Genomic DNA, 16,971 nt, shown 5'->3' with positions numbered 1-16,971 from the left:
CTGGTAGAATGAAGATTGGCAGGGGAAACAGAAGTACTCAGAGAAAACCTGCCCCAGCGCCACTTTCTCCACCACAAATCCCACTTGACCAGACCTGGGATCAAACCCGGGCCACCACGTTGGGAAGCCAGCGACTAACCGCTTGAACTATGGCGCGGCCTTAATACCCAAGATAATTTTGGTGTATTTATTTGTTGTGAGCAATTAAAATCATACTCAAATCAGATACATCAGACTGTTGATATTCATGCTGTACCATGGACCAACTAAGAAAGTTATACATGAGGAAATAAATACACAATACAGAACTGGCATGGGTAACTTTCCTCCCAATTTTAAACTTTACCTGACAAAATTTATCAAGACTTTTTTCCGGGTCCTCAACTCTTGCCTGGCTTGGACTTGGAGTCTTCGATACAGATGAGGTAACATGACCGCCGGGCATTTTGTTTCCAGCATCTACAACCATGCTAGGAGCAGGAGCTGGTGCTGCCCTTTGCATTAACTGCTGTTGTTGCTGTGGTACATGTTTAAGAGTTATCTTAAAGGACTCATCTACAGGAAGGGGTAGGGGTGGGGGACGGGATGCACTATGATGTTGTGAGGAAGAGTTCGGTGGTAGGCCTGTTCCATTTACCATACCAGCTGACTGTTGAGGGATATGCCATTGTACACCTCCCCCTTGATGCATGGGTTGTGCAAGAGGCTGGGATTGCTGGTTTGAACTCTGTGGACTTTGTACCCTTGCATGCAGGGCTGGTCTCATACCAGGATTGTTGAACATCACAGCATGAGGTGATATTCTTGACTGTTGCTGCTGTTGTTGCTGTTGCTGGAGTTGGTATAATTGCTGTTGTTGATGAGGAGTTCCAGAAAGCTGATTTGCATGTTGTGCAGGGTGTTGGCTTGGATGAGGATTTGAGTAGCGGGACATGGTAGGTGGAGCTAGGCTGACAGGATACTGCTGCACTCCTGGTGCTGATCGATATGTCACAACGTTATTCATCTGCTGGGGCTGACCAGAAAGGTTAACTCGGATGACCTGACCACTTGCAGCAGTGTACATGCCATGTGGGTTGTGATGAGAAAGAAGCCCACGGAGGTTTGTGTTCATCCCATCAGCTCCAATGGTTTGTGGATGAGTGGAAGAAGTCACCTGTTGATGATGCAGCATGCCTAATTGGTGAACCTGCATTATAAGAGAGTAGAAAGATGGAAGAACACATGCACACGCACACACACACATTAGAGATCTGAAGTGTGAAATGCGTAACATTTCAGAATTGCTGGAATGTTGAACTGACCTGTGAGACAAATTTTAAATGAGAATTCTAGAAATGTGCCGTGTCTTCACAAAGACAAAAACATCTGATGAAGATATGAAAGAAGCAATGAATTCAATACACAAATATATACACATGTGAAGCTACATGTATTCTGCTACTGCCCTACTCTGGTTACAAATTTCTGAAAACTTTTCAGTATGGAATTCATTATGTATGTATGTATGTATGTATGTATGTATGTAAGGGGTGGACCATAAAAACCGGCCCCCGCACTGCAACCTTCTATGATCTATTGTGCTTATGGAATTCATTAGGTAAAACATTAATTAATTTTTGTGAATTTTATATACTTGACTGGCGTACCTAGTTAGCAAATGAGGTTGGAGGAGATCTTGGAAAAGGGAAATGATAAATTATAAGAAACCTGCAGTAAAATTATGAAAGAGTGGAATTTTTCTATAATTTTCGAGGACCCAAATAAAAGTATGACTAGTGAGAAAACATGCTAATTAACATACAAATTAAATTCATAAAAATGATGCATTCAATGGCTGAACATCTTCTGCTCCATTATACAATTAGCATCATACAGAACAACAAACTAGTAATATCAGAACCATTAAAAAGTATAATGAGAAATTTTATGTAAAAGAAAATTTCAAATAGTCACAATAGAAGTGGTGATAAAACTTAGAGCACATTCATAAACACACATACACACCACGGAAAGAAAAAATACAAACAAATGAAACACATTAAATCCAAGCAATTTCTTAAATGCACTTAATTTTTAAGCACCCTTTCACAGACTGGTCTGCATATGTGAATTAGTATGACAAAATTTACACAAATTATTTACCTCATAAATTTTCACCATATGGTGCTTTGTAACTATCATGAACATGTCATTCATATAACCCAACAATTGCAGAAATATAATGCAAGGAAAAATGACCTTGTAACTTATTTCATATTTCTGGTAATCTGCTATTCAAGATAAATATTAATTTCTATGACCTACTTCCCTTTTTTCTTATATTTATTTCTGTACATAAAAAAGTGAATTGACATTCTGAGGCTGTAATACACATAGGAAATATAGTATAGCACCGATAAATCTAAAGCCTGCTGTAGGAGTCAGGGTGCTGCTTTCATTTGCACAGCTTGGAAATATCTCCAACCCTTCTCCTGTAAGAAAATTCCAGTATTGCTAGGGTAAGTAGAGCTGCAGATTGTGCTCACATTGGTTGGTTTTAATGTGCAGTGCAAAGTGATTCTGTGAATTATACAATGAAGTAATTCGAATTATATTGAAGGAACTGTAATCGAACATAGTGGCGTATTATTAACACTCAAGACTCATATTCAGGAGGCAGTCAGTTTGAGTCTTGGCAAGGACAATGGCTATCCTGACTGAGGTTCTATGTTGGTTTCCCTAAGTCTGGCCATGCTAATGCCAGAACAGTACAATGATTGGGCAATGACCATATCCTTCCAAATTCTTTCCAATTCACCACTCATCAATCACCCTACCATTTGACGCTATATATGCTCTAAGACACTGGAAGTACTGTAAAATAGCCCCTCCCCCCACCATCAAAAAACTGTCCAATTTCAGAGCAACAGGACATAACAGGTTAACATTTATGGTGGTGGGTCGTTTGCCCACATGTAACCACCAAGATGAAGAACCAGCACTTGTTGCTGTTTGGAACTACTTACTGAACCCCTCAAAGACATCTTCATATGGCTCCCTGCCTTCCCTTTCAGCTACATTTAAATAGCAGCAAACTCTGCTGTTGCAGTACAGTTATAGATAATATCTTACATTTTACAACTTCTTTGGTTCTCTTTTCAAAGACCATAGAAGAGTATAAGACTCACATCTATTGATGATAACATCAAATTCTTGCACAAATTATGCATAAATTTATGTCTCAGAGAAACTGAACAATTGTCTGGTTAGAACAGCCAATCATGCCTTGAAAATGATACTGGTCGGCAGTGGGTTAGTATGTTCAGTATTCCTCTCCTTATATGGAGGCTACTTCCAGAATTCGCAACTTAATGATGTGTTATGCCATGGTAACAATGAATACATCCAACATTTTCTGGACAATTTCTAGACCAAAAAAACAAGGAGGGGAGAATTTATACTAAATATAAAAGTCAAGTACATGCACAACAGAAAAAATGGAAGATGGCAGGAACATTTTCTACACATTTTCATGCTGCATGGTAATATGATGTTTAACAAAATTTGACAAATATCATATTAATGGGCTAAGAGAAAAGATTGCATGGAGAGGGAGAATGAAGGAAGGGAGGCTGACACACATGGCTTTAGGATGAAAGTACTTTTTTATTTTCCATAAGACAGGGGTAAAATGATAACTATGTGCAACAGCAAAGCACCCTGTGATTCTACACACCAGGAACAGAGAACCATTTTATGGCATCATGCTAAAACCCGAAGAAGAAAAATGTCTATATAAGAACACAAATTTCATACCACCTACACATAATTATGATTTTTTACAAAAAGATTTCTTTGAAACAATATATGAGTGCCCTGTAATTTTTTCAGAATGTTGCCTGTGCAATAGTTCACAATCACTGATACACACGCAACACTGTTCTCTGGCTAAGCTATTTGTTTGCATATATGTTGCAATAAAAACTGTATGGGATCATACTGTGACACGACAGCTGAAAGCCAGAATAGGCAGAAACTGCTATGCAATTAGATGGTAAACACACTCCCATGGCCACAGATATGCACACAACACTAGAAGAACTCCCGGAAGCAGAGTCTTCTGTGCAGGTCATGCTAAGGCTATATAATGAGAACCAATGGGACAAGTCAGTGAGTGAGTGGGAGGGAGATAGCAGTATGATTCCCAGAGCTGTGAGACAGTAAAATATGGTCATAAATTCCACAGGACCTGGAGCCAAGAATAACTGTCCTGGAGAGGCCCAATAGCAATTTACCAAACAGACTGACAGACAGACAGCAGGTTGTGAGACAGCTGACAGCCAGTAAGGATATGAGCAGAGAAGAAAAGGAATAATCACTGCTGGGAGTGGCCACCTAGCAATGCCTAGTGAAGACTATATGAGATGCAGAAGTCCTAATGTTCACAGTAGTAAACTGTGAAGTGTGTACATCAGTAAGTGTTATAATGATTTGTAGTTGTGAGTTGTAAGTGTTCAATAAATCCAATTCCCAATACAAACCCCATGTCTAGTTACAACCATGTAACAAGTGTATTTGTTACAGCTCACCTGCTGTGGCTGTTGCTGCTGTATGGAACCAGGAGCTCCATGTCGGAGTACATTCAGGTTACGGGATACTTGGCCACCGACCAGGCAAACGGCAGAAGGGGGTGGCAATTGATGCTGCTGTTGTGACTGATGAGTTGACTGCTGGTGAGCTGAAGCTTGATGAGGAGATACACGGCTGTTTGGCTGTTGGTGTAGATGTGGTGATACTCTGTTTTGTTGTAAGGGATGAACTGCTTGTCCCTGTTGAGGTGGAAGGCTTGGAACTTGGGTCCCAGAATGGTGGGAATATGAGTGGAAGCTGTGCTGTTGCTGAGGTTGTTGTTGTTACTGTTGTTGTTGTTGCTGCTGCTGTTGTTGTTGTTGTTGTTGTTGTGGTTGCTGCTGCTGTTGTTGCTGTTGCTGCTGCTGTTGACGATAAGGGTATGGTGGAGGTAGTTGGCCTGAGGCTAAGGCGGCACCAGGAGAGGTGTAGATGCGACCATCAACAACAATGCCACCAATATTTGACACGACTGAAATTGTACATTCGGAAGACAAGGATATAGTATCTCAACATGGTCTGAACCTAGGCTTCTGTGCTGGGAAGCCATATCTAGCTACACGAGCTCTGCCATAACTATGGAGCTATTCTTATTATTGAAGCTTAAGGTCTGCATATCTTGATTCTGTCCACAACTGAAAGCTGTGTTTCAGTTGCCAATGAAGTCTCAACATTTGCCAAAAATAAATTCCTATTGATTATAGTGTAAATATTCAATGAACGTATGATTTAATGTACATAAGTGGATCAATAGAGCGTTTCTGTGTGGACACTGTAGGTAGAGAAGGGCAAAACCTACTTCAAATGTTTCAGAATAAAATGAGGCTGTGTATTAATACAAGAGATGACTGAAAAATATACATTGGGAGAAAATGAAATGCATGGTAATAACGTCAAAACAATAGTTATTAGTGAAACTTATGTGTCTAACAGCGGTCTAGAAAACCGAAAATTAAAGGCCGTGGGGATGCGTTGCGCTGAACACGCGAAATCCTCTATCCATAAAAAAGTTGGCACTAAACTTTGCCGAAAAGTGGCGGTTGCTTGGTCAGTACAGTTTGCTTGCAGACTAAAATCATGGAGTTTGTGTGTCTAACAGTGTTTACTTTGTATCTGACAGCCAAATCACTCAACCACTGACTGTTATGGTTCATAAAGTTGTAAAGAAAGGAAATGGATCCCTGTTGTTTGTGATGCTCTGTTGTGAGTATAAAGAAAAAGAGGTTAGGTATTTTTCACAAAGTTTGTTTTTATAAGCAAGATGTGCCAGAAAGATTCCATCTAGACGCAAGCAGTATATTGTCCATTCAGGTTTGGTATCTTAGTCTACACTGTAATACGATGCCTGAAAAATCGTTCATTGCTTGGTAATGGCCCAGTAAACAAGTGAACCAAAAAGAACTGACTGGCGGCAAACTGCCCATCACAAAGTAGCTGTGACTCTGACTGACTGACTGACTGACTGACTGACTGAGTGATGGCTAGCAGGCCATGAAGTGCAGTTTATAGTTGAGCTGCAAGCCAGCTGTGATGTGTGCCCAGAAGGAGAGACGTTCCATTAATAAATGCCATAACATAGTGATGCCTAATGAAGACTGTAATGAAGGAACGAGTAGTAGAGACTATATCACAGTGGTTCTCAACCTTTGTGAGACTGCTGTCTGGTAAATTAATATTTTTTATTAGATGAGGGCCCAGTATCAGGCCACAGCCCAACAGTTAAGAAACACTGCTATAACAGACTGAAACACATCATGTGTTCTAGTGATGTGTAGTGTGTGTAAATTAGTGGCAGTGTTAAAATTACTTTTAGTTATGAGTCATAAGTAGTTAATAAATCCAATTTCCAATCCAAATCCTGTGTCCAGTCATGAACATATTACAATATGTACCTGTCTTTCCCAAAACCTTTCATGTTTGGTTTGGATTCTTTTACTGAAATTTATTTTTAACAATTTCCCGTTAAACTTTCAACAGACTTTATGCTACTTAGAAATAAAATATAACATTACTTTACCTTTAACAAGATCATTTAATTTGTCCATAGCTACTGAAATCCTGACTGGTATTTCAGGATTTGGAATATCAGCTCTTCTACTCTTGATCCTTTGAAGGTGATGGGTAACAGTCCTAGATAAAAAGACCAATCATATATTAAAAGTATCTGCCACTGGCATGCTAAAGTGTCGAACAAGTACATTTTGTAGGTTAAAAATATTACAATTCAACTGTAATTTACCTCTTAAAATATTCCTTCTTGATCTGACAATCATTCAGGCAGCAAAGAATATGATGTTGCATACGAAGCTGAATCCAAGCCATTTTCTTAGGAATTAACAGTTTTACAATTACCATAGCATAGCAAAGCAAACACGAAACATTTCAAAAGAAGCTTATAGAAATAACTAACACAAATTCAGCATCTCAGGTCATCCAGATCATCCTCACTATGTGACAGGATGGATTTTTAGCTTCTGCAGAGATGTATAAAAAAGGATGTTTCATATTTAACAGAGCATGTTTAGACTCGAAGAGTGGTATCTTCTAGGACATAACACAATGTAGCCTGCTGAAAGTCAACAGACATCTTGGAGGAGCATATCGCCTCCATCTTCAGGGTCGAAGAATAAGATGAGCAAGATAGGAGTGTTTAAGCAGGTTGTTTCTTGCTTGGATTATTTTGCACCCCTAAAAATGAAGGTGATATTTTCATCTGAAACGTCAGCTGATGTCCAATGCACTAAACGGTGCTCAATCACAGATAATAGTAAGTACTCTTCATAGCCACTTGTGTGGAAACCTCAAATCCTACATGTCTTGGCTCCACCTTAGTATGGTTCTGAACTCTGCCAATGTTCATATGACAGGTGTCTGTGAAAGTTGGGGAGATTACTCATTATGTCATGGCTGTCCTCGAATGCAGTACACCACTTGTACACCTGTTATTATGACAGTGCCTCATCCCCCAAAGTGTACTCTAAGCAAAGTCTAAATGTTCCTGATGACAGCATATTACAGCAAAAATGACTACTATTTTGGGCACAGCCTATCCCTTGAAATTTTCAAACAAAAAGTTTCCAAAAATGGTTCTCTTTCCATCACCAGGTACAGAGAAGGAATGATCCTTACTCAGTTAGGGCACACTACAAAGAGCCAGAGTTTAAATCAGTGGAGCCCTCCCTCTTACCAACTTCTTAAGACAACATCTTGTAGTATGACAATGCACATCATTATTTACCAGGAATAATAAAAATGCTGGGTGAAATGTGAACTGCACATCTGTAACTTATGTTATAGTGGTTCTATATTACCTTTTGCTATAAAGTAAAGCCATGTCACTGCCTTTGTTTAGTGCATTGTTAACAAAATCAATACAATGATCAGTGAGATTGGATAATTGTTCCAAAGCAACTTTTTTATCCTTAAGAGTTCTCTGTTTGGCATCACAGACTTCAGTGAGCTGCAGAACCAGCTGTTTTCCTCGGGTATTGATTGTATTTGTCAACCTGAAAGCAACATCATGCAGATTTCAATGCCTGTTTCTTCCTACAGACACATTTCTTACATCATAATACTACGCTAATAAGGATATAAGTGAAGTGGTAACATTCTAGTCCTGCATTTAGGACATGCCCAGTTAACTGAAAATGAGCTGTCTTGACTAGGGCTTTTCATGAGTTTCCTAAGTCTCTCTGGATAAATGCCTGGTTAGTACCATTAAACAGCATTGACTACCCCTTCCAAACCATTTATAAACATCTTACTGAGCAGGCTGCTCTAGCAATAAACTCTAGNCTGCATTCTTCATAGTCACCGCCGTGAAAGCCTCAAATCTTACAACTCTAGACTTGTATTCAAAAGGTGACTGGTTTGTATCCTGGCCAGGAGATGACATATCCTAACTGAAGTTGAAGAGGGGGATGTGATACCATGTAGTGTGGTAGAAGTTCACCACCGTTTTGGAACGAAGTACTGCCTCCTTCTTCAGGGTCACACAATAAGTTAAACACACCCAGCAAGAAGCAAGCAGAGCACTCTCCTTGCTTGGCTCTTTCCTCGATCCTCAGATGGAGGTAACATGTTTCTCCAAACTGTTAGTGAAATTCTAATGGACTACACAGTGTCACATCCAAGAAGGTGGTACTCTTCACTGTCACCACTGTGAGAGCCTCAAATCTAACTGAAATTTTTCATATTTTCCGTCAGTCTCTAGTAAACGAAGTTATAAACTTCTTTGCTGTGTCCTATCTGTGTTCCCTTTAGCAGGAAGATTTCACTATAAAAGTGTGTTCATACTCACTTCACAACCATGGCAGTAATTTCTTTCACCAGTGTCTTCTTCTTTTCTAAAATGAGAGACTGTCGATCATCGATGACTTTCATGGCACTTGTGAGGAGAACTCTTTTGTAGCTGTTAAGAAGAGCATTATTACAGAATATGAATGTGGCATGTACTGACTTTAAAACATCATGTTTCTTGTGGAGAATCTGTAGAAATACTGGATATTACTTTTCAAGTTTAATGTGGAAAGCAGAACAGAGGTTCACATGAACGGGTGAATAACTGTTGTCTCACATCACCAGTCACATAAAAATTCAACATTCCACACACTCTTCGACAGGAGCATACATCTACCCACACCACTGTAACTACTCCACAGCACTCCACTTACCATCACATAACATGCAAGGTATAGAATACTGTTCTTTACATTATGTAATATGTTTATACAATATTATTTACTGTTCAAACAGCCAATAAGACAGAGGGTTGGGTTGGCCTCAAAGCCACATAACAAAAAATTCCATCTCAGTGTTCAACAACTAATCTCAACACTTTTATGAAAACAACTATTTCCTTACAAAGTTTCAGATATTTTTCACAGTTGCAGAAAGAAAATCATTTAATTCACTGGTAACCACCATCAAGTTCCTCATAACTTAATTCATGGTTGGTCATGCAATTGTCTCAGGTGGTTAGCTGCTGGCTTCCCACTGCGGCAGCCCGGGATTGATCCCAGGTCAGGTAATGAGGAATCTGTGGTGGACTAAGTGGCACTGGGACAGGTTTTCTCTGAGTATTTTGGTTTCCCCTGCCAATCTTCAATCCACCAACTGCTCTACACTCATAATCATCTATCACCCAGGGCTAGTACAATAGGTCAAATAGTGGCCAATGTACCAAGTAGACTCATTCTCACCCCACCCAAAGAAATTAAAAAAATTAAATTAAATTAATGGTCACTGACTTTGACTGACGCTTGCAAGCTTTCATCATATCAACTGCTGGCAATATAGTCAAGATTCGACTTTCAAAGAATAACAACATATATCATCTACAAGATTAGCAAAACATAATTACCTGACTTCAGATAAAAGCCCACTTATCATATTCTTTGTTTCCTCTGCTATCTCATGGATAAATTTGTACTTATGGTCACGGTGGTCAGTAAGCTGACAATCCCGACATGTCAGTTTGTCACACGTTTCACAAAACAGAGAAAGACTCTCCTGAAACATCCCAAAAACAATAAAATAAATTACATTTTCATGAATGACACTTGATGCAACAACTACACATTTTGAGTAAGCAAATGACACTACTTTCAGAGCATGCTGAATTAAAAAAAGGGGAGTGGGTTGTACAATTTAAAAAACATCAGCTATGAGTAACTTTAGGAGGTGCAAACACAATGTAACTGCTGAAAAGATATAACAAAATAAATAAAACAAGGTAAGTACTGGGTATGCGATAGCAATGTGAAATGTAAAATATAAAGATTACAGTGGTTAAAATCATTACATGTCGATGTTGTGCTACAACATAAAAATTTAGTAGCAGACTACATGTTGTGGGTGTATGTACTATTAATCGTGTGTGCGCATGTGCATGTGTGTGTATGAGGTCGTTCATTATATATGATGAAGGCTCAACTGCTGTCATAGTCACAGTAGTGTTCTCCTCTGACAGACTGAACTTGTTATGCATTCTCCCTTCTAAGAATCTGGTGATTTTAGGCTGTAGAGATGATTATCATAATTATGATATAGTTATATAAACAGGGAGGTTTTTATCTTTGTTGACTGGTTCATGGTTTTGTTCTGCATGGCGACCTGTGCACCACTGGTTGCGAGGCACATACAAATTTTGCTGATGAATCAGTATGCCTGACAGCCAATAATGTTTGGAATTAAGGGAGGTCATTAACTCTCTGGACTGCTTGACAACAGTGGGACTCTTTAATAGACAAGAAACAATAAACATAAGCCCCAAGTGCTTACTAAGGAGAAGTTAAATGACAGGGGCCACAATTGAACTCACGCTTAGAAAATCACAGAAATGTCTACCTCAAGAGACTGGAGTGTCTAAGTCTAGTGCAAGAATGGCAACACAACTGCTGAAGCTTAGACCAAATGAAACAACAGTAATCCACGTGTGCCTTCCAACCATGCAATTTAGCTAGCAGGGTTCGTTTTTGCAGTTGGTTTTTACAATCTGCCGTTGAAGATAAGACCAATCCCATACTGACACCCTTTTCTGATGACGAGTGGTTTCACATGCAGGGATACATAAATACACAAAATAATCGCTACTGGAGTTCACAGAAGCCACATCTAACCCATGAAGTCCTGCTCCATTCAGTGAAAGTTGGTGTCTGGTGTGTTATACGCGATGATTGTTGTACCTGCATTTCTTTTTAACACAACAATTAATTGTGAAATATATCTACATGTAGAGGGACAGCATTTTCAACACCTCCTGTGATCTGTGAATTGTAACTACTTTGTTCAGAATGTTATTGGCCATCAGGCATTCATCAGCAAAATTCATATGCTCCTCACAGCCGGTGGTGCAACAGTTGCCATGAAGCGCAGAACTGTGAACTGGACAACAAAGGTAAGAAACTCCCTGCAGTTGTCATGGTGGTTTCTTAAAGTATGTGTAGGATTTTGTATATGTTATGCTACAAATGTTGTCTCTGTGGAGGTTTGAATGGAACTGACACTGTGCTGTTGTTGCATTATGCACTCTTGTATCTCAAAAGACAAAAAAGTGTAACAATGCAAGTAAAGGGGGATGAAAATTTCCTAACCACCAGTCCTTACAAATAAACCAAACATACAATCTGTGCACTCCATGTTTACCTGCCGATGAACGGAGCAATACAGATTCTTGGGCGAACTATTGCTTGCTGAAGCATGGTTTTCTTGCTCTGCTTCCTCCTTTGGTTTTATGGTGTGTTCCTTTGTAATTTTAAGCCTCTGATGTGCCTGTGTGAAGAAGAACAAAACAAATCGAGAAAAAAAAAATCTGTCTAGGAAGCTTAACTTACTGGAGATTTTATTTCCCATATGTATGGAACTGGTAAATGTGACCGGTCATTGTGATCCAATCACTCATCACACATGTAACCTACCTGAACACAGCCATCACAAATGTATTCTGCACAATCAACGCACCAACTAGTAGCAAGAGCATTTTCAACTTGACAGCTTGTACACTTTAAGTCACACGTTTTGGATTCATTTTGTACACTCTCTGCCTCACTACCAGCTTCCAGAAGAAACTGATTTTCTATTATGTTCTTGGCACGACAGTGTACTCGGCAAACTGTACATACAATTACGTTGTTTTCTGAAACAGTACAGTAAAATATAAGGCAGGAAAATGAGTAATACAGAATCAACACCAACACCAATTCTGAAATCTGAAACAAGACAGACTTAGGAAGAGTTCCAGCACACACAGGAAATTTACACCGTGACCTGTCATGAATATTTCAGCTCTCATATACAACCATTCACAGGAAGAGATGTTGTTCCATTCTTCTTCATGTTGCCAATAAGGTATGACCTGAATCTCTTGAGCTGATACTGTGATTATTCTGCCATGCCCTAAAATCCTCATTTGTGTGTTACAAGGGTTAGTTCTACAAACAAATGGATGAAATGGGCATGCATTTGCAACCATCATCTATGATCGCCAATATCTTCACAGAAGATTTTGAGGAGCCAACATTCAACAGGGCAACCCATAAGCCTATCTGCTGGTTCTGTTATGTTGAAATGTTTATAATCTGACCTAATGAGCTGGAATAACTGAAGGACTTCCCAGACAACATGAACAACCCACCACAACATCAAGTTCACGAGAGACAGGGAGACACACGACCACCTCCCTTTCCTTGACACTGGTGTGTACACAAGACCACATGGCTCCTTGGGTCACAGAGTTTAAAGGAAGAGCACCCGCACCACCCACCCCTATTTGAATGGTAGGTTGTATCATCATCTGGCAAACAAGATGCCTGTTCTTTTCACAGTGGCACACACAGCCAAAGCCATCTGCAACCAAGAGGGCCTGCATAATGAAACGGAATTCCTCCAGCACAGAATGTTCAGATACAATGACTATAGCATCTGACAGATTCAAGCACATTATCATGATTCTATCTAATTATAACATCAAAACTGTGGCTCTTTCATGATGACTATCCACATTCCTTTAGTCTGTGAAAGATAACCTAGTCATTGACACTGGTAATGTAAAGCAAGCATGGGACACTTTACAATGGACAGACTGGACACTTCACTGGCGCCAAGATCAGACAGTACACCCATCTTCATCTTATACATTTATTTAAGGTTTATTTAACGATGCAGTCAGTAGCTCATACTACATGTCTTGATCCTTCTTTATCACCCAGGTATGTCAGCTATAGCAGAACACAGCATTAATGTGGGGTACCACATGCTGCTGTAGGACACCAGCAGCCTGATCAAAAATTCCTGACACTTGGACCAGATTATCAGGTAAGTGACAGATTCAGTTGAACAGGAACAACAATTTCTCCTCAAATAGGTAGTGGAACCCTCTTCTCCAGACCCTGACAAAATGGAAGAATACTCTTTTGAAGGAAAATTCATAACAAGGCTTTCCTCTGCCATTCTGCCATTCTTACAGGGGTCCTTTTGTAGTTGCTCTTTTCAGGGCATTTTGCCCTTATATAGTTGGCACCTGTAGGACCCCTGCCATTTTCAGGGCCTCAGTTCCCATTGGCCTGCCCAAGGTCCCATCTCCTCTCTCCCCATGCCTGGTTCTGATTGGCCAATCCTCCTATTCTGCATGATTTGATTTCCCACCCTTCCTATATAATCTATATGTGCCCCAGCTTGACTAGCTTTTACCCTGTAGGTTCCTCCACAACATTGGTAAACACCTACATGACTACACAGTGTCACAACCTCGGAGTTCACAATCTAAGTCACACATTTGGTTTCAAATAGTCACATCATTCATTTCACACACAATAAAACTGATACAGCTGTTCACATGTTTATGAAAGGGCTGGATTTTGTGCCTGTTTTTGATGTATGACCAAATATGTCAGCCTACAAAAAGTGAAAGCTTAAATACATAATATGATTGGTCACATCTAAAGCATCACTTATTCATCGACAGCACTGATTTTCTTTAAATATGTCATACAAATTTCAGTTGCTGTATCAATCACAGGTGGCAGTTTGTGCAACTAATACATGTTTCAACATTGCATATTTACTCTGAATAAAACACTATACAAATTTTAGTTTTCTATATTAATATGATTTTACTTGATGCTGTAATGGTAAAGTAATGCACAGTCTGCTCACACTAAACTTGTCTCACCCTTAAATTTCTTTACTTGAAACAAAATGTAACATACATATCGTAAAAAGTGTGTCATGAAAATATAATAAGAATTCTGAACCTGAAGGAAAGTGAGTTACTGAGTGCTGCTACAAGAATGTGAAAATGTGTGCACACACATATGCTTGAGTACATGCACATCCATATATGTATGTACACACATACATAAGGTGCTAGAAACTTTTTAAAGAGTTTTCAGAAGTTACATAATAACCCACAAATTCTTAAAAACGGTAAGGGAGCGTCTACATGAGCGCATAAAATGCGTCTGTTGTAACGGACGTACATTATGACGGATGTTGCTGAGGACACCACACAGTTGCAGAATGTGGTGCATAGTTTTTTGTCTGCAATGGAGCCAGAAGAAAGCATAGCATTCGCCTCTCTTGTTTATTTCTACAATGGACGTTACGATGTTCCTTACAATGGATGTATTTTGTGCGCTTGTGTAGACGTTGCCTAACATGTACAAACCAAGACGAACATACAATATCAGTTACACAAGACAGTGAACTAAATGGACTACTAAATCAAATAAAAATATTTAAAACTGATACACTGGGAAACAATAATATTTTTATTTGTAATTGGTGACAAAATATTATGACATTCCTCTGTGCTTATGCACACTGAATCTAAATCTTATCTCGCTTGTGTATGGATTTCTTCTTGTTTACACTAACAAATAATTCCAGACATAAAATAAATCAAAATGACTGTTTTCAGCTGTTCCTCAAAACAGCTTCAGCCATACTGAAGAATGCTCTGCAATAAATTTTAAAAGTCCCCAGTACATTAACCATTTGAAGACTGAACTTTAAGGGGCCTAAAAGCTTTGTGAGCATGTATTTTTCACACTAATATTAGCAGCTATTGGTTGGCAGCAAAGTAAAGGTATGCTATATGTTCACACTTTATACGGCACAAAAAGTGGAATAAGTAGAGTTACATTCATACTGCATACAGTAAGTTTGACAGTGAATAACACAATGTCTGTACTCATTGAACAGTTAAGAACTAACTACAGATGAGCTGAGTACTTCTTGAGAAGCTACCAAAGGTTCATCACCATGTTCACATGTGCCCGCCAGCAGTCCCTATTGTGACTACCTCACCCTATTTCTCTAAGATCAATTTCAAACAGGCTATGAGCTACTTCATAACAAATATATTCTTGCCATTATAAGTATATTGTTCATTTCTTTAACTAACTGGGTCTTACATTCCTTGCTTAAATGTCTGCATCTGCCCAAAATTTTTTCCCTATGCAACAACAAAGCATCTGTCATTTCGGCATAAATCCTACCTTCAAAATAACAGAATCTCCAGACATTTAACTTACAATGTCTGAGCTTTACATATAAGATTGCAAGCATTGCAGAAGGACTGCTACTTTTTAATACTACAAATAAACAATGGTACAATGGAATATTCTCATGCACCATGATAAATTATTGCTGAGGTCTGCCAAGACCTGCATGCACAGTAGCAACTTAATCACACACACACACTTACTTTACTTCTGCATTTAAAATAAAGAAACTGTAAGCCTTCTGAATGCATATGACAGAGATGACGGTAAGCTGTCACATTCAATATGTTGATAATATGAAGTACCTTTTCCTTTATCTTTCCTTTCTCAGTGTCTTGCACAACTACTAGCAACTATTTTACTTACATGGCCTGCTATCAAGAATTGACACTGCAGAAAAATTCTATTTATTAATGCAGGGGAATAATAATCATACGTTGACCTCACTTACCTACAACCTCCCCATCTAGTTGATTTTGTTCAGTTAATTTAGAAGACACACATGAAGTACAAGCTGTATGTAGACACTCTAAAAGTTTTGGACTATCTCCAGCAGTAACTGTATGCTGGCAAAATATACATTTAACACAGTTCCATGGACTGTTTGGTGGTTCATCCCCTGTTGTTGGGCTTGGGGCAGCATCTTCACTCACTTCGTTGTCCGGTCTCTCCACATGTTGCTCAGTGTTTTCAACTGCAATTTCATCAACCTCCTGTTTTAAAACTGATTGGGGTGGAGGCAATTCCTGCCGTTCCTCAGTCTCCATTTCTAGGGGATGCCCGCACTTATATTACATATATTCGATCCGCATACGTGCAATAAAAAAACCATTCAAGGCATGGCCTAAGATTGAAGAACTTCAAAGCGACAGCATATTAAAAAGAACACACACTTCTCAATATTTATTTCTGATAATACATTATTAGTAAGTTAATACACAAAGTTACATGGACCGGCCATTTCAGTATATCTGCTATCCAAAAATCGAAGAGAAATCACGGATTCACGAACGTCAAAATTTCGACTCGCCCACTACGCGAAATAAAACAGGAGTATTGGTGCATTCGTTTGAATACGCCGCTTATTAGCCTCCTGAACTCACGAGCAAAATTACTAAAACGTAATAAATGTTCTCAGTCAAAAATTGATGATTAGTAACAGCGCCAAAAACTACGAATCTCTTGCAACAGCTTAACGGATATTCTGCTCGAAAAGTCTTCCATTCGCGTTCGATTCCTCCATCATTGTTTCCGAGTAGGTTCATGGCCTACCTCGAAGAAGTTTACGAACGTTTATGTACTTGCCATGAAGCTATGGTTTACAGCGGTGTATAGGTAATCCGCTCTACAGTTGACT

At 39.1% G+C, this 16,971-nt stretch overlaps 1 protein-coding gene across 1 annotated transcript in view; it reads right to left on the bottom strand.

Annotated features, from left to right (window-relative positions):
* Positions 1–16,900, bottom strand: part of LOC111863927 (E3 ubiquitin-protein ligase TRIM33) — a 41,421-nt gene extending 24,521 nt beyond the window's left edge. Inside the window, exons 1-10 of the mRNA XM_023850751.2 lie at positions 16,066–16,900; positions 12,030–12,247; positions 11,758–11,883; positions 9,974–10,122; positions 8,912–9,022; positions 7,923–8,117; positions 6,629–6,741; positions 4,914–5,083; positions 4,572–4,880; positions 347–1,189 (exon numbers count right to left, since the gene is read on the bottom strand). Of these exons, the coding sequence (XP_023706519.1) occupies positions 347–1,189; positions 4,572–4,880; positions 4,914–5,083; positions 6,629–6,741; positions 7,923–8,117; positions 8,912–9,022; positions 9,974–10,122; positions 11,758–11,883; positions 12,030–12,247; positions 16,066–16,381 (2,550 nt within the window). The 5' untranslated portion in view covers positions 16,382–16,900. The remainder of the gene's footprint in view (positions 1–346; positions 1,190–4,571; positions 4,881–4,913; positions 5,084–6,628; positions 6,742–7,922; positions 8,118–8,911; positions 9,023–9,973; positions 10,123–11,757; positions 11,884–12,029; positions 12,248–16,065) is intronic.
* Positions 16,901–16,971: the final 71 nt, after the last annotated feature.

The sequence above is a fragment of the Cryptotermes secundus genome, unplaced genomic scaffold (genome assembly GCF_002891405.2).
Source record: "Cryptotermes secundus unplaced genomic scaffold, Csec_1.0 scaffold171, whole genome shotgun sequence".
Taxonomy (NCBI): domain Eukaryota; kingdom Metazoa; phylum Arthropoda; class Insecta; order Blattodea; family Kalotermitidae; genus Cryptotermes; species Cryptotermes secundus.
This window is presented reverse-complemented; position numbering and strand designations above follow the sequence as displayed.